General features: G+C 34.1%; 3 protein-coding genes across 3 annotated transcripts; 2 read left to right on the top strand and 1 right to left on the bottom strand.

Moving 5' to 3' along the window:
- Positions 1-13,875: 13,875 nt before the first annotated feature.
- On the bottom strand, positions 13,876-15,982 carry LOC146725167 (uncharacterized). The gene is made up of 2 exons (XM_085484088.1): positions 15,892-15,982; positions 13,876-15,579 (listed from the first exon to the last, which is right to left on the bottom strand). The coding sequence occupies exon 2, from the start codon at positions 15,462-15,464 to the stop codon at positions 14,025-14,027; it is 1,440 nt and encodes a 479-aa protein (XP_085340214.1). The 5' UTR covers positions 15,465-15,579; positions 15,892-15,982; the 3' UTR covers positions 13,876-14,024.
- A 379-nt stretch (positions 15,983-16,361) lies between these two features.
- Positions 16,362-18,606, top strand: LOC146725166 (uncharacterized). Its single transcript, XM_085484082.1, has one exon. The coding sequence runs from the start codon at positions 17,070-17,072 to the stop codon at positions 18,183-18,185; it is 1,116 nt and encodes a 371-aa protein (XP_085340208.1). The 5' UTR covers positions 16,362-17,069; the 3' UTR covers positions 18,186-18,606.
- Positions 18,607-19,722: 1,116 nt separating this feature from the next.
- Positions 19,723-20,938, top strand: LOC146725165 (uncharacterized). The gene has a single exon (XM_085484078.1). The coding sequence runs from the start codon at positions 20,030-20,032 to the stop codon at positions 20,810-20,812; it is 783 nt and encodes a 260-aa protein (XP_085340204.1). The 5' UTR covers positions 19,723-20,029; the 3' UTR covers positions 20,813-20,938.
- The last annotated feature ends 551 nt before the right edge of the window (positions 20,939-21,489 follow it).

Genomic DNA, 21,489 nt, shown 5'->3' with positions numbered 1-21,489 from the left:
ATTTTGCCATTTGTCCCAGTAAACACGAAGGGATCATTTACGAAACAATTACATAATAATCTATATATGTATATGTTATAGATCGGCGAAACAAAACAATGACGTATCATTTATGTCAATAACGTAATGAATTTGTTATGCAATTTTGGTGTTACTTTGTTATGTAACATTTATGTATTTTGGTTAATATAAATGTGTATACTCTAAAAGTTTCGTAAATACTACGTAATTTTAATGACATAATTGTAACGTTATGTTAAATATGTAACATTAATATTATTTTGTTGATATCAATATATATATTCTGTAAGAACCTTATTATAACTATTATATAATTATAATAACGAAATTGCGATGTCACATTAAATAAAAAAAATATCGCAATTTTGTTATTATACTGTATGTAATTATTATAACAAAGTTTTTACAGAATGTATACATTGATGTCAACAAAATAATGTTACGTATTTAACATAACGTTACAATTATGTCATTAAAATTACGTAGTATTTACGAAACTTTTAGAGTATATACATTTACATTAACCAAAATACATAAACGTTACGTATTTAACCTAACGTTACAATTATGTCATTAAAATTACGTAGTATTTACGAAACTATTAGAGTATACACATTTACATTAACCAAAATACATAAATACATATATAATAAAGTAACGCCAAAATTACATAACAATTTTATGTAACAATTATAGATTTATTACGTTATTGACATAAACGATACGTCACAGTTATGCAATAACTGAAAGAGCTTTATCACAATAAGCGTAGACCTATAATATTTAATTACACGCTATGGTTAATAAGTCCAATATCAGAACACGATAAAATGTTTTATTTCCTTTATTAAATTTAATTAATTTATTATTAAAAAATAGAATTGTAATATTTTCAAGTATTCTACAAAGTAAATGATATTTTACAAAAATAAAATTTTAATAACTTAAATTGTATATATTTGTTACACGTAACGTTTTCACCAACAGATTTAGAATATAATCATGTTAAATCACTATATTCCTTATTAATTTGATTGCATAGAAAATATTTAATTATCACGCACATGATTTTATATAATAAACAATTATCTCATCAATATGAATATGTGCAGATATAATATAATAAATATAAATATGTGAATATATTATTCTGTTTGCAATCTTTAATTATTAAATTATATTATTTCCAAATTATATGCATAATAGATATGCAACAAAACAATTATTATTAACAATATATATTTGCAATCCAGATATTATATAAAACTATTCACACACAAGAAAAATAATATTTTGAAAAGTAATTGCTGGTGTACGATTACATTTTTGTTTAATTGGCAAACAAATATTTAATAAAATTTATTAATTTAAAAAAAGGAAAAAGAAAAATGAATCTTTTCAATATAAAAAAAATATAAATATATAAATAAATACATAATAACAAAATATATACATTCTAAGCATTTAAATAATAATACAATTTTAAAACAAGACCATTTATATAAATATTTATATACAACGTATTCTAATTATGTTATTCAATATTTTCCAATATTTCTCTCTAATAATTTATTTATAATAATTAAACACAATTTGAATGTAATACGTGATTGCCATTTTCCAAATTATGTAAGCGATTATCTAATCGTGTACATAAAATTTTTCAAATATTTCAAATATATATCAATTGAGATATTTAATTTGAAATATTTATTTTATTATTATTTTGTACATATGCACAAAACATAACTTCGGAATATTTCAAATACATATTAATTGAAATATTTAATTTCAAATATTTATTTTACTATTATTTTGTAAATATACTTAAAACGTTACTTTCGGAATATTGCATATACACACCAATTGAGATATTTCATTTGAAATATTTATTTTCATATTATTTTGTAAATATACCTAAAACGATAACTTTGGAATGTTTTAAATATATATCAATTGAGATATTTCATTTGAAATATTTTTAATATATACTATGATGAAATATTTCAATTGTAACATTTATGATTTATATCAAAAACAAATACGTAAAATGTATCATTTGAAATCTAAATGAAACAATTTGAAACATTGCATGTATATTTCATGTTTAGTGGGTTAACGTTAACAGGAATTTTCAAGATCTCTGCAAGGTCGAATGAATATCAGCATCATCTGCCTTTCTTCACATCCTATGGTGTTTGTTTGAAACATTTTTTCGTCTTGCATATTTAACAAGTTTATTTAAATGTCGTAGGAAGTTTTATTATCAATAAATCATCAATGCCTCTTAAAAATTCTTGTTTAATCTGTAAGTAAATCCTGTATTTATAAATCTTGTTTGTACAGAAATACCTATTTCATAAGTATATTTTGTACTTATTAAATATCTCGAAAGTATATAGGAAAATTTCAGACAAAAGTTGTTTAGTTTAAAGGGAAAACAAAGATAGGCATTTAACTTCGATTGGTATTCATCATTTTGTGCATAAAAATCTTGAGGTAAGATTATTGAATCAAATATTGTGAAGAATCGATATATTAAAAAAAAAATAAAATGTTTCTATTTATAAAAAAAATTAGATTTACTTCAAATTTTCGATTATGATTTTTAATTTTAAGAAATTTTAGGTCTACTGCATTGATGATTTATTTACAATAATAATAAATAAATACTATTTTGACGTGTCAATGTGATTACGTGAATTACAAGTACTATACAAAAGAAAAATGAACAGATGTAATTTCATTTCTTTTTAACTGCAGTTTCTGAAGTATTGTTTAATTAGTGTAATAATTTTGAATCTTTGCATATGTTTATTAAAATAATTTATAATGTATTTATATAACTTTTTTATTTTACAGATCCGGAAAAATAAAAAAAAATTAATCGGCTGCTCTGTATAAAATAGGCGCTGTATAAAAGCTGCCATAAGCGCTGAATTAGAACATCGGCTGCTAATAGCGCTGAATTTTGGCTTGCCCTAGACGCCTGCATCCAATTACAAAAATTAATTTTGTTCGGCCTATTACGTATCCAAACTAAAATTATTCGCTATTATAGCGTTTTCGTCTGTAATAGCGCAGATTTTTGGCTTGCCCGTGGCGCCTATACAATTAGAAAAAGTATTTTTGTTTTGGGTCTATTACACATCCAAATTAACAGTATTCGCTTTTGTAGCATTTTAGTCTGCAATATCTCAGACCTTTCGCCTGCCCTAGGCGTCTAATTAGAAAAATCTTATTTGATACTTGCATCACTAGAAGGCTGCCCCAAACGCCGTATATCTATAACTAAAACTGTCCCAAACAACTGAAAATGGATCATCAGTGTCACAAGTTCCATTATGGCAATAAGGAAAAGAATATTTTGGCTTCCAAAGAATGGTTGACGGAAACGATGATAGACAGTTTCCATGCGCTACTCGAAAGCAATTCTGATTATGCACCTCGACCTGTATGGTTGACAATATTTCCCGATCAGATTGTTCCACTGAATAATTCAAAGAAGAAGCATTTGCAAATACTGCACAGTGATTTTGGTGGTGGACATTGGGTTGCTTGCCATTACGATGCAAAATCTATTATTATATATGATTCTCATGAAGGTAGTCGTAATGCAAATATACAAAATTTGAATGGAGAAATTCGAATTTTTGTGGACAGATTATTTCCCTTTCATGATTGTCAAAACAATCCAATAGTTTTTCCTAAAGTTCAGTCGCAAGGTGACGGTTATAATTGTGGTCCTATGGCAATTGCGATTGTTACATCTATTCTGTTTGGCGTAAATCCTTGCATCGTGACGTATAATCAATCGTTGCTAAGACCTCATTTGTCCGCAATGTTTGAAAAACAAACAATAACTCATTTTCCGTACCTCTATGATTCAAGTGCTCCATTAACGCTACTGCCGTTGGAGACATTGAAAAGACGAGAGAAGGATGCACTGAGAAAAAGACTTGCACGTAGTAAGGAAACTGAGGAACAACGTTCGAAACGAATCGAAAAAGATGCTTTTTCTCACAAAGAAAAATATTTTATAAATCCTGCAACAAAACGTCAGATAATGCGTGATCAGTACCATAAGGATCCTGAAACAAAACGTCAGATGGTGCGTGATCAGTACCATAAGGATCCTGAAACAAAACGTCAGATGGTGCGTGATCAGTACCATAAGGATCCTGAAACAAAACGTCAGATGGTGCGTGATCAGTACCATAAGGATCCTGAAACAAAACGTCAGATGGTGCGTGATCAGTACCATAAGGATCCTGAAACAAAACGTCAGATGGTGCGTGATCAGTACCATAAGGATCCTGAAACAAAACGTCAGATGGTGCGTGATCAGTACCATAAGGATCCTGAAACAAAACTTCAGATGGTGCGTGATCAGTACCATAAGGATCCTGAAACAAAACGTCAAAAAATGCGTGATACATATAAAAAAGATCTTGAGGGATTACGTAAAAGAAATCGGGGCGAATACCAAAAAGATGTAGAAAATAAACGGTACGTCAAAAGAAAAAATTATTTAAAAAATGCTGCCCGTGAAAGAAACCGCCAACGAAAATTCAGACAAAAATATCCCGACTCAAAAAAATTGTACAACAAAAAGTATTACGCAAAATGTGCCGAGAAGTCTATCGTACAAAGATGGAAAATGTTCAAGAGAATGAAGGAAAAATTTTATACCGTTCGATCTTGGCAAAAGTGTTTTAAGTTTCCAAAATATTCAGAGTTTTATATTCAACAGATGTCGAGAAAAATTAATAAATCAACAGTATGTGCTCGATTGGAAGCCGAACAGATATTTAAGTGGTGTGTAATAGCAAAAAAATCGTACCTCAATGCAGCAAGAAAAGTGTTTTCATATTTGAAAAACGTTGCTGAAGCTGCGTTATTGCGATTCAATGAATGTAAGACTTTGAAATATCCAAAAAGCGATCAACTTAGAGCTCTTTGTGGCTTATCCAAACATACTTCATCTTCCGAAGCGTACTTTTATGAAACTGCTTACGAGCAAAGGAAAAAGTTTGAGCAACCACTTATAATGAGACAATCCTCTCCTCACGGAGTAATAAATGTTTTGCCGTTAATAGATAACAATGGTAAAAAGTTAAAAATGTGGCATTGTGATGAGAACAAATGCCACATAAATGATACTTCCATGGAAAAGTTTGTAAAATTTTTGGAACTGTTTGAAGAAGGTACTTTGAAAAAGATAATGAATGTTAAATTCATGGCGCAGCTAAAAAATTGTTCCGTTTCACGTACGAGTAGCAGATTAGGACATCCTCCGGAATGCTATACAAATCCGAATCTTTGCAAGTCATACATTGCAATGATAAACACTTTATCACCTCATTTTCCTTTCGTGAGGAATATTCGAAGAAATGTTTACAAATTGATCGACAATTATAATAAGTTTTGTCAACTGTTTTCATCTTTGAGATTCCTCAATATGGATAAATTAGTTGAAATTTCCAATGATTTTAAGAATAAAGCAAGATTTTATCCAAAAAATGTAACTGATGTTTGTTTGGACGAGGAAAAGATTTTCTCGCAAAATTACGAAGCATTTAAAGTCATGAAAAAGCGATTGTTGGATTTACCACGTATCCCTTGCATCTCTTGCGAAAAATTATGCTTGAGAAGAGACATTTCTAAGCTCGAGAAGCTGAGGAAAACAATAGACGGACCTTTTTGGAAAGATCTGATAGCAAACGTAACAGAACACAGTAATAATACTGAATTCGTTTGTAAGCTTTGTTTGGGTAAATTTCAAAAAGGCGTGTTGCCTTCTACTTGCATTTTGAATAATCTTGCGATAAAACCATTACCAGATGTTTTGTCAGATTTCAATGATTACGAAAAAATGTTAATCAAGAGAATGAGCAGCTTTCAAGTAGTGCAATTGATGGGCAAAGTTTCGAACAAACATATACCGCATAGACAAATGATCCGCAAAGTAAAAGGTAGAACATTTCATTTGCCTCTACCTTTACAAGAAACATTGGATAAGGTATGTCCTCCGGAAGATCCTATAAATTTGAATCACGAGTTGCACATTCTCGTTCGAGGTATACCCAAGAAATCTAAAGTGGTTTGGGAAAATTTGGTAGATATTAATAAAGTGTATAAGGCTTTACAATGGTTGAACGAAAATAATCCTCATTACTCGAAAATTCGTCTTCCGGCGTCATCTGATGATCTATTAAATGATAAGTTGCAGGAAACAGAATATCGGATTGTCGATGACGAAAGCGACAATGACGAAATAAATGAGGTGGTTGAGAAATTACCAGCATTGAATTTGTACAATGTACAGGAAAACAAAAATAATAATGATCAAATCGTTTTAAAACGTAGGGCTTTCCTCACACAAATCACTGAAGATTCGGATATTAACGATCAGTATACAATATACCCAATACACGCGAAAAGAATCGATAACGAATCTGCATTGAAGCTTTATCAAATGATGAAAATTGAAGATTTTCCAATGGATAATCGTTATAAATATCTGGATGTCATGTGTTTCCCTGATTTATATCCTGATGGTGTCAATGGACAACGAGAAGATAGAAACTTTGCATTGCCGGAATATTTATTTATTAGAACACGATTGATGTCGAAACATAGTAGATTCAGGTTGAATCTGCAGTATCTGTTCTTCCTTCTCAATGATGCTAACTACCGACAGTTGAAAAGTGGTATCTATTATACGATGATGGTTACTAACCCACGAGAGAAATACACTGCTGGTAAATACTTGAACGAATTGAAAGGTTACGAATTAGAATCGAATTTAATGAGTATTTTCGCAAAATTGAGAAATACGGATCAATTTTGGCGACAACCGTCCAATAATGTAAAATGCATGACTTTGCATTACGGTCCAGCGACGTGGTTTTTGACTTTGAGTCCTAGTGAATGGAAATGGTCCGATTTGGGTGAATATTTACGAGATATGAATCCCGATAAAGAGAAGTTAGGCATCAGCGAACTAGTCGCATACGATCCTGTAAGTACTTCTAGATTCATGTGCATAAAATTCAAAGCCATGATTGATTTTATTTGTTCGTCCGATAATCCAATAGGAAAGGTTATTCATTACTTCTGGCGACTGGAATATCAAAGTAGAGGTATTCAGCACATGCATTGTATGATTTGGATAAAAGATGCTCCAGTAATAGGAAAAGCGCTGAATGAAGAAGTTGCTACGTTTATTCGAAAATACGTAACGTGTGAAATTCCAGATAAAAATGTTTCGCCAACGTTGTACGATACGGTAATAAGTGATCAGAATCATAAACATAACTCGTATTGCATGCGTACGAAAAAAACGGAAACTAATATATACAGAAAGTGTCGGTTCGATTTTCCTCGTCCAGTTACTGAGAATTTCGTTTTAAGAGACGTTATCACTTCGATAGTCGGTAGAAAAAATTTACGCAGTAAGAGCAGATTGTACGATCTTCCTCGCAAGGAGTCGGAAAGGTTTATAAACGATTATAATCCGGCTATCAAATTAGCCTGGGAGGGAAATATGGACATACAATTTATTGGAGAAAAATCAGAGTTTTTAAACTCATATTTAACAAAATACACGACAAAGTCGGAAAAATGCAATACAGACTTTGAAGTGATAGATTCGAATAAGTCCTTGGCATCGAAACTGTGGAATTTTGCAATGCGTTCATTAAATAACAGAGAATGCGGTGCTTTAGAAGCTGCGGATACACTATTAGGGAATCCCTTGTACGGTATAGATAATGATACCGTGGTCAAATGGATCGATGTTAATGAGGTGAGAAATAGAAAAGTTAAAACATTTAATGAAATTAAAGCTCTCGATGAAAATTCTACGAATATTTACTGTTCGTCACTCATCGATGATTACTATCCAAATAGACCTCAGGAATTAGAATCATTAAATTTGTACGATTTTGCCAAATTCTGGGAAATTACGAAACAGATGTCAAATAATGACGAAGTCAAGTGTTACAAACTGGCATCGGGTTTATTTTTAAAAAAACGAAAAAAGGGTTATTTAATTAACCATTATCGATTTAATATAAAAACTGAGCCCGAAAAATACTTTTACTCGCTGCTTCTTCTGTTCAAACCATGGAGAGATTTGAGTGAACTCAAAGGTACATTCGAGACTTACACGGATGCCTTTAAGAATTCAGAGTCTGTTTTAACGAAGGCAATGAAATATCACGAAAGGCTCGAAGAAATACAGAAAGCTTTTGAGAACGTTGCTGAATTAATCGAGAAGCGCGAAAATGATCTGAAAACAGCAGACAGAGACAAATCCGATGACGATGAACTGGATTGTAATCCGATAGAAGCTGACGACGCGATGAAAGATCTGGAAGATTTTGGTAAGATTGACGACCCGATTGATTTATCGCAAATGATGTCGCAATTGAACAAAGACCAGAAAAGAGTCTTTGATGGAGTATGCCAAGTTTTACAAGATAAGAATCAGATTCTGCGACTGTACGTAAGTGGCGAGGGTGGTACAGGGAAAAGTTTTCTAATTGAAACGATTAAACATTGGATCAGAATAAATTTGGAAAAAACGACTGCCATATCTGCTCCCACGGGTATCGCAGCATTCAATATCGATGGCTTGACAATCCATAGAATGTTTCAACTACCCGTTAGTCATGAATCTACACCAAAATATACGCAATTGTCAGACATGGTCTTGAAAACTTTGAGAGACAAGTTAAAGAATGTCGAATTATTTATAATCGATGAAGTATCCATGATTTCAAATGTGACACTTATGTTTATCAATCTACGATTATGTGAAATCTTTGATACGACAGATACAGATGATGATTTCTTTGGCAGAAAACACATTCTCCTGTTTGGGGACTTGTTGCAGCTTCCTCCTGTAAAAGGACAATTTTCGTTTGTTAAAATGTCTCGATCAGAGATTCAGAAGTATTTAGGTACCATGGGTGGATGTGATTTGTGGAGATTGTTCGAGTACGACGAACTTTTGATTAATATGCGACAAAGATGCGATAATACATATCGTGATATACTTTCTAGAATACGAATAGGTTTAGTAACGGATTCTGACATCAATGTTCTTCAGTCTAGAAGAATCAATTTTAAAGAAAGTAGTTGCGACGAAAGATTGAATGAACTTTGCACTTATATGAATCAATTACCGATTGATACAATTTGTTTATTGCCCACGTGTTATTTGTGCAAGGTTTTGAACACAGCAATGCTCGATAAAATCGACAGCGATGAAATTCTACTGATAGCAGAAGATAATGTCGACTGTGCTCCAGCAATGAAAAAAAAGGTGCATAAAATTTTAGAAGACAAAGATGATAAAGTGTCTGAAACAGCTGGCATTGAAAGAGTAATAGCGATTAAAATTGGCGCTAAAGTGATGATTCGACGAAACATTGACGTAACTTTGGGACTTGTCAATGGAACGATAGGCAATGTAGTTGCAGTTAATCGCTCTGCTGACGGCAATCGTATTGATTCCATCAAAATAGTTATTTCGGGTAACAAAGAAATCGCAATAACGAAAGTAGATATTAAATTTGAAGTATTCCACAAATTAGTGGTACATCGGAAACAATTTCCATTGTCTCTCAGTTATGGAATAACTATACACAAAAGTCAAGGAATTACATGTAACAATGCAATGATGGATTTAGGAACGACTGTATTCAGTGATGGTCAAGCCTATGTAGGTTTGTCACGAGTAAGTAAATTGGAAGGCCTACATTTGATAAATTTCAATCCAGCATCAGTTAAAGCAAACTCGAGAGCCATTGTGGAATATAATCGACTGAGATCTATATTCAAATCTGAACTGCCACAAATCAATCGGTCCGAGAAAAAGGTTGTGAAAATGTACGATCGTCGATGGGCTATCCCTAATATCATTGATGATGTGCAGAATTATGATTGTGAGGAACCAGAAAGTATAGTTACGTGGAAAATATATGGCCTTTGCAATAACGATGCTGTTTCGTGTTACGCTAATGTAATATTACAATGTGCGTTTCATTGCGTACGTATTAGGCAACAAATACTAAAAAATAAAGCATCGAATGCATTGACTGATGCTATCTGCGCGTATGGTGAACGTAAATATTGCAACATTCAAGCGGTTAGAAGATCTGTCGGAAAACGCTTCGAAGAACGAACACAACAAGATGTTTCGGAATTTTTTACGGCTCTAATGTCGACGTATTCCGACATCAATGATGTATTAGAACTCGAATTAAAGCACGTAACATGTTGCTCGAATGTCAAATGTAATTACAATGTAACTAAGCTGGAAAGCAGTAGTTTGCTAATATTACCTATACATTCGACATTAAAAAGGAAAAAAGGTGTCACTCTACAAAGTTTGATTAATGTAGAATTTTCTAAATGGGAAACGATAAACGGCAATTGTAACGAATGTAAGGGTACCGTGTTGAAAAGGAAAACCGTAATCGAATCAACTTTATCCGTCGTAGTAATACAGCTCAATTTATATACTTTTGTAAACGGTGCTTCTAAAAAAATTATCAACAATCGGATTAACGCCGTGCCGACGAGTAATATCACGATTAATGAAAAAAAGTACAAGGTAATAAGCGCTATATTTCACGAAGGTGAAGAAATGAATCGTGGTCACTACACGTGTATGTTGAGAGCTGACACAAAATCGGAATGGTATTATTCTAATGATATGGAAGTGTTCAAGAAAAAATGGCCCAAAGGAGCACAAGGGGCATACATATTGTTCTTAGAACAGATTAAATAATGGCGCTGTATAAAGGCTGCCGTAAGCGCCGAAATAAAACATCGGCTGCTCTGGCGCTGTATAAAGGCTGCCGTAAGCGCCGAAATAAAACATCGGCTGCTCTGGCGCTGTATAAAGGCTGCCGTAAACGCTACATTAAAACATCAACTGTTCTAGCGCTGTATAAAAGTTGCCGTAAGCGCCAAAATAAAATATCGGCTGCTCTGGCGCTTTATAAAAGCTGCTGTAAGCACTGCGTTAAAACGAGTGCAATAAGTTTCTAATTTGACCTAGGCTTCATGACATTTCAAAAAGTATTATCAAGAAAAAAATTATCAGACATAAATATGTATGTCGTGTTAAAATCGGAGAGACGAAGAAAAATATATGGTTGCGTTCTCACGAGAATGGGCGATGGAGGGGCCCATTCTTTATTTTCAATATTCATACAAGAATATAAATTCATTCTGTTGCAATTGAAATAAATGTGCAATGTATCGTTAAAAGTTATTACAATTATACAAACATTTACATATATGATTAAATAAAATATATATGTATACTATAATATAATTATATATTTTATATATGTACATATATACCATATATTTCAATTATTTTGAACTGTATTGCATAAATTGTTACTTATACAAAGTTATGTGATAAGAATCGAAAATACATATATTTGTGATACTTGAATTACTATTAATTTATACATGAATTACTATTATAGAAAGCTGCTCTATATATCTGTACTTTAAAAAGTAAGTGATATCCTAAAAAAATCATAAAAATGAAAAGGTCAGGCCATGTTCAAAAGAAGGCACTCAAAAATTTAAACGATCTAATAATAAATTATCACGAAAAGTAACTGATATGTTATTCAAGGTGCCAGTTCAAAGTGAACATACGTAAAGTGTATATTATCTAAATTTAGTAATAATATATTACCATGAAAAATAACTGTGATATTTTATTCAAGGTGCAAGTTCACATTGAACATACATACATATAATTAAAACTGATTACAATTTGATTCTAGAAAATAAGTGCGATATGTTATTCTTAGTGCACAAAATATAATAGTCGTTTATAGAGATTTGATTTGAAATTCATACTAGCCCGTACAATGAAAAATAATTGCTCGTAATTCCAGAGTACCAATTTGTTAATTACTCAGAAAAATAACATGGCGGCCTGCTCTCAAAAAACTATGATGTTTCTCGATGTCCATTTAGAAATAATGTCGAAGCTCTTACAGAATAATTACTACAACATTTGAAGTACGAAAAGTATTACATTAGAAAAAGATTAGATTAGAATAAGGATTCAACGTATTTTTAAAAGCTCTACACACAACGAAGTGAATATACAAAACTATATACAAATACCTTTTTCTTCTGTGTTTCTGAAGAAAATCTTTTAAATAGAAAATAGTGTCTTGCGATCATGAAGAATAGGTTTTAAATAGCAAGGTTTCATTTGACTTATAATTGTCGATATTATTCACTTAATTAATATGTAATTTTTTATTGTATATTACGACAAATAATCAGTAAACTTTTTAAGCGTATAGCTTTATTGTACTTGACCTGAGAACTGTACATTTATAAATTTTACTTAATATACACCCGTTTCGAGCAACAAGGCAAAGTTTTCTGATCAATAACTTACTCCCTGAAAATACGGTATAACACAAATCGGAAGTTGATACGAAAATTCGAAATCTTACTAAAGAAAGATTGGAGGTTTTTAATTTATACAATTTTCACAACTCTTATTTCAATTATTTATTCTACCCATCGAAAGTTTTTTGAGAGCAGGCCGCCATGTTATTTTTCTGAGTAATTAACAAATTGGTACTCTGGAATTACGAGCAATTATTTTTCATTGTACGGGCTAGTATGAATTTCAAATCAAATCTCTATAAACGACTATTATATTTTGTGCACTAAGAATAACATATCGCACTTATTTTCTAGAATCAAATTGTAATCAGTTTTACTTATATGTATGTATGTTCAATGTGAACTTGCACCTGGAATAAAATATCACAGTTATTTTTCATGGTAATATATTATTACTAAATTTAGATAATATACACTTTACGTATGTTCACTTTGAACTGGCACCTTGAATAACATATCAGTTACTTTTCGTGATAATTTATTATTAGATCGTTTAAATTTTTGAGTGCCTTCTTTTGAACATGGCCTGACCTTTTCATTTTTATGATTTTTTTAGGATATATATATATATATTGTAGAGTCGATACAGACGCCGGAGCTGCTGGTAACGCCGCCAGAATAAGTACTCTCTCAGATTGTCAGACTGTGTCAAAACTGTGTCAAACTGTGTCGCGCGCTCAAATATCCTCATTTTTATACTCGCTTGTCTAAAATATTCCCACCCCAAAGTACCGGACCAATCGGAGTAATTTTACACAAAATCGTTCGGTGCTCGCGAAAACAATAATTCTTACAAACGAGAGAGATTAGGTTGACGGTCGCACAAATAAATAAAAATATAACGCATAATAAAACTAAACCGTCTAAGGACAAGTAAACGAAAATATAAATAAAATAGGTTAACATCTCTCTCGCTTTCCTTTCCCTTATACATACGGCAATAAAGTTAAAATATATAAAAATGCTTACAATATTTATAAATATAATTTATAATTATATAATATATATAATTATAATATATATATTATGTGACAATAAATATACATATAATTTATATGGAAAAGAAATGTTTTTAATGCATGAAAAATAAAACTAGTCGGACAAGGAAAATTATTGATCAGATGCCGAGGTTAATAGATCCAATTCTATGAATAAACTTGAATTTTAAGAAAAATAGTCGTTTTTTATAATAAAGTAAACAAATTTTAAATGATAAAGAACGTTTTTATGCAAATATACATTTTTTTGTTAAAAGTTTTATAAATAAAACATATCTATATGTTACTATATTTTAATTTATACATTTTTGCAGATAACATCCTTGCTCATATACAACATACATTACATACTTGAAAAAAATAGAGTATTTTACTAATCAAAATATTCTGTTTTATAATATTTAATTTCTTAAAGTATAAAGTAAATGTAATACACATTGTCTTACATTATTAAGTCATTATATATATGTATGGTATATGGAAATATTACATAAAATACCGTACATAATTATTGCATACAAGAATAAAAAATATTCATGGTTGATATCGGTTACAAAGATGATTGTCATGAAAGAAATGATTTATACAAAGGGATTTTTTACACCATGCGCAAGAAATTACAGCAATTTCACTGCAAATATCACATGTTGGTTTTAAATTAATTTTGAAACAAAAATCTACTGGTGTATCAAATTCTTCTGGTTTCTTTTCTAAATAACCACTTTTATACCATGCATATTTGAATAAATTTTTAAACCTTGGTGATGAAAATTGATTATGTGTTAATGATTGTAATTTTAAAATATTGTTTCTTGAATGAAGCTTGACGTCAAGATCTAAAAGCATGATGGTATCTGAAAAATGTCTAACAAAATTTTTCCATAAACGAAAACCGAATACATCTAAAGGTTGTATTTTTCCCGTTGCTCCAGCTGGTATAGTTAACAAATTAATATTGTCTATAAAATCTGGTTTGTTTCTTTGAATTATATCAGGACAATGACCAGTCCAAGAATCTAATAATAACACTGATTTTGGTCCAACATTTGGAAAAAACACTTCTTTTATCCAGATCTCAAAATGATGCGATGTTAATTTTCCAGATTTTGATGCCATGACAAAGATATTATTATCTTTAAACATTGTTTCTTTTACAAATGTTCCAGTAGGTTCTTTTAAAACAATAAACAGAGGCGATAATAATCTACCATCTGCTGAAACAATAGGTTGTATAGTATAACTATGTGTAGTTGCTGATATGGATTGTACTATGCGCTCTACTTTTTTAATACCAATAGGTGATAGTGAACGACCGAAATGAAATTCTAATTGAAATCCACTTTGGTCCGAATTATATACATTTTCAATTCCATATTGTATAATAAAAGATTTAACATTTTCGATAAATGACTTGCTTCGTGCTTCTAAATCTTTGTCTGACGCTAAATGTTTTTTTGTTATAAATTTTGTAATTTTTCTAGATACGATATTATGTGCAAGCTTAAACCTTTTTACCCATGATAATGATGCTGTAAACCCAAGTAGATTTACTTCCTTCTGTGCGCGAATAGCCCATCGAGCAATATCAATGTCATGAATAATTATTCCCTTTTCAATACCTTCATGGAATTTATTTAACGTATATGTTGAAATTTTTTTCAGTTTATCAAATCTGCTGCCACTTTGATTTACTTGCTGCTCCCATCTTCTTAATTGACGTAATGACGTGACTTTCCGAAATCTATTTCTTATAGTTGCAAGAGTTCTTGACTTTTTTGTTCCATTTCTCCAAAACTCTACTGCATTTCTTTTATATTCTATTGGTACAGAATCCGCAACACATTCAATTTCTTTTACAAAATATGTGTCATCTTCTCTTTCTTCATCAATTACAGGTTCTACTTTAGGTATATCAAATTCGTTTTGAAAATCTAATGATGATTCTTCATAAACTTCAAACGCTTCTTCATACATTGATCAAAGTGTATTTTCCAACATGTCTTTTGTTTCATTTTCATCTGTTGTAACAGGACTTTCTGGGAATTCCCCAGTCATATACAGTGCAGTGTATAGCAGTACTGCTACATTTCTTGCATTAAACATTATCTAAAAAAATTATTAACATTATGTATATTTGTTTTATAAATATTAGCAAAAAAATACTTATTAGCAACAAAAATATTTTATTATTTAATGCGTATTAATAATTTGTTATGTTTTCCGAGTTTTATTAAAAATAGAACACTGTTTTATCACATAATTTATAATAACTTAAATAAAGTAATAAAATATTAATTATAATTTAAATACATTAAAACAAAACAGATAAACCGCAATTTTGAATAAAGTGTAAGTAAAAGCAAAAAACTATAAAAGTTTTAAAAATCGAAAAAGTACATACATACTGTATTGTTGTGTGCGTGGGGCACAATTGTTTTTTCAGGATAACGGCTAGTCTTGTTAATTAATTCGAGCACTTGTTAATTATTTGATAACTGATTTGAGTAGGAATACTAGGGGGGTTCTAACCCGGGTCCTCTGAGGGGGGTGCGGGGCGGGGGGGTTTTCGGGGGCGAGGGGGTATGGCGTCACGCGGGCGGGGGGGTCTTATCAGCAGATAAGCTTATCTATGTTTATAAACAAAAGATAAACAATATCTATTACAAAGGGCTGCCGACAATCGGGGGGGGGGGGGAGGTTGCGTTTCTTCTCTTCATACGTTTATGTTTATAAACAAAAGATAAACAATATCTATTACAAAAGGGCTGCCGACAATCGGGGGAAGGGGGGGGGGGTTGCGTTTCTTCTCCTCATACGTTATCTGTATATTTCTAAGAAATATAATCAAATTCTAAGAAGGGCCACCGCTTGGCATGCGCCGACAATCAAGGGGGTTGCGTTTCTTCCCCCATACGTTATCTGTATATTTCTAAGAAATATAATTAAATTCTAAGAAGGGCCGCTTGGATCCGAGCGCCGACAATCAGTTCTCTGAAAATCTAAGATAATCAAATTTTAAGAAGGGCCACCGCTTGGCATACGCCGACAATCAAGGGGGTTGATACATGATCTATACGTATATTTCTAAGAAATACCAGCGCCGATAACCAGCGGCTGCAGGAATTTATAAACAAAACAAGCGCCGAAAATTTACGTCATCTAAATTTTTCTCGTTCGTACGTTGACGAACAAAGGGTTGATTGGGATATATAACGAGGACCGATGCCGCTGCCGGGCCATAGTACCACTGGCGAGCGCACGCTCTCTTCATTCAAGATGTTTGTCATGCTATCAAGTGCTTCCGACATTCTCAGTTTAAGTGCCGAACAGTTACAATATATTCCGAAGATTGTTTTACTACAAAAGTGTGGATATTTCGTAGAGCATTTGTGGGACAAGCTTCCAGAGCATATCAAGACGGATCCGGAGGTTCAGACATATCGTCGCTGCCTCGAACATTACAATCGGCCGTGGATGCGAACGCATATTGACGGTCCAGCACCGATGATCAGGGATTGCAGCGAATGTCAGCGAAAATAGGCTGAGGTTAAAAGTGTGAAAAAGTGCCAGACATAAAAAATGGAGAACATTGAGCGCGACCTGTTGGAGCGTTCCCGCCAAGTCGGCACCTTGGGCGAATATTTCGGATGGCTGCAAGAGTGCGAAGAATTTATCGAAGAGCTGGAAGAACGCAGCCGTGCCAAGCGTCCGCGTCTCTCGATTGGACATAGGCAATCTCTCGTGGCGAGAATAGCGCGACTCGAGGGTGCGAAGGTGCGCTTGCAGAGACAGTATGTCGGTGAATCCATGTTTAGTGGTGGATCCATACCTAGTGGCAGCGGCGGCGGCAATAACGCGCAAAGACTCGTTTGGCGCGAGATCGATACGGCGTTCGATAGCCGTATACTTACCGGTGCGGTAATTAACGTCGACTATATCGAACCGCGTCAGTTTTTGGAAAATGCAGCAGACATTGTAGTCGAGAACATGGAGAATGTGCTGCAGAGACACATCAGTGTAAAAGTGAACACTGTTTTCAACGGCGAATTTGTGTCCGGTGACAAGCGTGCCAATAAAAGTATTAATACGAGAAACTTTGAACTCTTTCGCACGTCCGATGTACGCGAGTGGTACGAGCGCCGCGTAATCGAGCCCACGCTAGCATCGCTAGAAGAGTTCCAGGAACGCGATAGCGGCTGGGCATTGTCGCGGATAATAGATTTGACAGTAAATATCAACAAGTATAATCCTATGCGCGCTGGATGCCATGTCAAATTACCGCAAAAAATTATGGTAAAAAAAGCGGTTGTTAATGTGCTATCAGCGGACAATGCGTGTTTCGCATGGTCAGTAGTAGCCGCTCTGTACCCCGCTGAAAGACATATGGAACGAGAATCCTCCTATCCGCATTACACCACAGTGCTGAATCTCCAAAACATTGAGTTTCCAGTGACTGTGAATCAAATTAAAAAGTTTGAACTTGCAAACGACATCTCCGTGAATGTGTACATCATCGAGAACGAGAACATCGTCCCGTTGCGTCTTTCGGAAAAAAAGAAGGACAGGCACGTCAATCTGCTGTACGTGGAAGACGAAAACAGCGTCGGGCATTTTGTTTTGATAAAAAATCTGTCTCGCCTCGTAAGCTCACAGCTGAGCAAAAAGAAATGTAAAAAATTTATATGCGATCGGTAAGTATATATATATTTATTACACGTAAATTATATTTTAATTAAATTTTCATTAAATTTTTTATTTTTTACAGATGCCTACATTATTTCGGAGCGGTGGATAAATTGCAAGCGCATACGGAAGATTGCGGGAAATTGAACGACTGTGCTATTCGGTTGCCGAGCGACAAGGACAAGTGGCTCAGCTTCGACAACTACACGAGGAAGGAGCGGCTGCCGTTTGTAGTGTACGCCGATCTCGAGTGTGTTTTGGCAAAGACCGAAGATGCCAAAAATTATCAACACCATCAAGTGTTCAGCATCGCGTACTATGTACAGTGTTCGTATGACAGTTCGTTGTCCGCGTACAATTCCCGCCGTAGTGTCGATTGCGTCGCATGGTTCGCCGAACAGCTTAAAAATTTAGCAATCCGCGTAAAAAATATTTTAACGACCAATGTCTCCATGGTAAATTTAACGCCTGACGAGTGGTTAAAATTTCGCACCGCGACGCATTGTCACATTTGTGAAAAACCGTTTGACGAAGACGATACACGCGTCCGCGATCATTGCCACCTCACCGGGCGGTACAGGGGTCCTGCGCATTCAAATTGTAACTTAAATTACAAAGAATCATTTTGTATCCCTATAGTCTTTCACAATCTGTCCGGCTACGACGCACATTTTATTATCGAGGACATAGCCACAGCGTTCGAAGGGGAAATCGAATTACTGCCGATAACAAAGGAAAAATATATATCATTCTCGAAAACTGTTAGATTGACACAAGACAAAAATGCAAAAAATTATATCAAATTACGCTTTATCGATTCGTATAAGTTTCTCAGTGCTAGTCTCGACAAATTAGCGTCATTTTTGGATAAAGATAAACTAAAAATTTTACATTCGGAATATCAAAATTTAACTAGTGAAAAATTCAATTTATTGACACGAAAGGGTGTCTTTCCATACGAATACATAGACTGCGTGGACAGATTACAAGACACACGTTTACCGCCGCGCGACTCATTTTACAGTTCCTTAACCGGCGACACAGTATCCGAGAGTGATTACGCGCACGCCGAGACCGTCTGGAGCCGATTCTCCCTTCGAACGCTAGGCGAATATAGCGATTTATATTTAAAAATTGATGTCTTGTTATTGGCCGATATATTTGAGAATTTTCGCGATAGTTGTATAAAAAGTTACGGACTCGATCCCGCGTATTATTATACTCTCCCCGGATATACATGGGACGCCATGTTAAAACATACGAATATAAAATTTGAATTATTAACAGACATTGACATGGTTATGTTTGTCGAACGAGGTATACGCGGCGGCCTTAGTCAATGTTCAGGCCGATACGCACAGGCTAATAACAAGTACATGCAATCGTACGACCCATCGAAACCCTCATCGTACCTCATGTATTTCGATGTAAATAATTTGTACGAATGGGCAATGTGTCAACCATTGCCATATGCTGATTTTCGGTGGGTCGACGATATATCGAATTTCGACGTATCATCTATCGCGTTCGATTCACCTATAGGCTATGTTCTCGAAGTAGATTTAGAGTATCCGCAGCATCTTCATGACGCGCACATTGACCTACCGTTTTGCCCGACGCGCGATAAGCCGCCCGGCAAGCGGGAATATAAACTCCTAGCAACGCTTTACGATAAGAAGCGCTACGTAATACACTATCGTAATCTGCAGCAGTGCACGCGCCACGGGCTACGCATAACAAAAATATATCGCATACTACAATTCACGCAGTCAGCGTGGCTTCAAAAATACATCGAACTTAACACACAGTTTAGAACACGAGCGAAAAACGATTTTGAAAAAAATTTATATAAATTGATGAATAACGCGGTATTCGGCAAGACGATGGAAAATGTGCGCAATCATATGGATGTAAAATTATTAACAAAATGGGACGGACGGTACGGTGCGGAGGCAATGATCGCTAAACCAAATTTTCATAGTACAAGCATATTTTCGGAAAAATTAGTTGCCATAGAATTACGCAAACTCGAAGTTAAATTCTACAAACCAATCTACGTCGGCATGTGCATACTCGACGTATCAAAAGTATGTCTTTATGAATTTCACCACGAATACATGTCACCGCTCTATCGTGACAATTGTAGAGTAATGTACACCGACACGGATAGTTTAATATATCAAATTAAATGTCAGGATGTCTATGAAAATTTGAAACGCGACATCGCTCGATTCGATACCAGCGATTACGCCGCGAATAATGTGTACGGTATACCGCTCGCGAATAAAAAGGTGCCGGGTCTGATGAAAGATGAGAATAACGGCGCGATAATGACCGAATTCGTCGGGCTTAGAGCAAAAATGTATGCTTTGCGGGTGAATGGCAAAAAGGACACTAAAAAGGCAAAAGGTGTCAAAAGTAACGTCGTAGCGCGTAGTATAACATTCGACGATTATACACGCTGTCTTAATGACGAGATTGAAATGACGCGTCAACAGTCATGTATAAGATCGAAATTGCATAAAGTGTATACCATCAGCAAGACGAAAATTGCTCTAAGTCCCTACGACGACAAGCGGTATGTCGTACCTGATTCGACCGACACCTTGCCGTGGGGACATTATCGAATACCGTTGTAAATAAATTATATTGTAAGGACGTATTAATGAGAATTATATATATTTTGTTATATATTTCATATATTTCATATGTTATACAATATATATATTGTTATACAATGATTGAATAAAATACATTAAATAACATTGTTTTTATGTATCCAAGAGTTGTGCGAACTGTCGAATCCCAGCCATTTCACATAAACCTCGTCACCCCTCCTGCGCAGTATTTTCTCCACGAGGTACACATCCGGATAATTTGCACGATGCAGCTCATGCTCGTAAAACGCTCCAGCGATAGATGTCTTGTGATAATCCTCGAGTAGATATGTTACGGGATTAGTATGCTGCACTTTAACAATCTTAAACACCTCGGTTGTCCAATTTGGCGTGTATCCCTTCTCGAAAAGTTGTTTGTACTTGCTGACGCGTACCTGATCACCTACTTTGAACTTTGCCGGACCCGCGATTTTTACACGATTGTACACGGTAGCCAAGAGTCTTTCGGCGATCGCGGGGGTAACGTCGGCGGGTCGCATACCAATCGTTCGATGCTTGCGTCCGTTGTAATCTGATACGAGACGTGGCAGCATGTCGAACCACTTGTAAGTACCATTCAGCGTAAACATCTTCCACATATCGTTCTTTAGTGTGCGATTGAATCGCTCGACGACCGACGCCTTCAATATCGAATATGT

Source organism: Nylanderia fulva, unplaced genomic scaffold (genome assembly GCF_048542155.1).
Source record: "Nylanderia fulva isolate GAGA-0341 unplaced genomic scaffold, ASM4854215v1 Scaffold1017, whole genome shotgun sequence".
NCBI lineage: Eukaryota > Metazoa > Arthropoda > Insecta > Hymenoptera > Formicidae > Nylanderia > Nylanderia fulva.
This window is presented reverse-complemented; position numbering and strand designations above follow the sequence as displayed.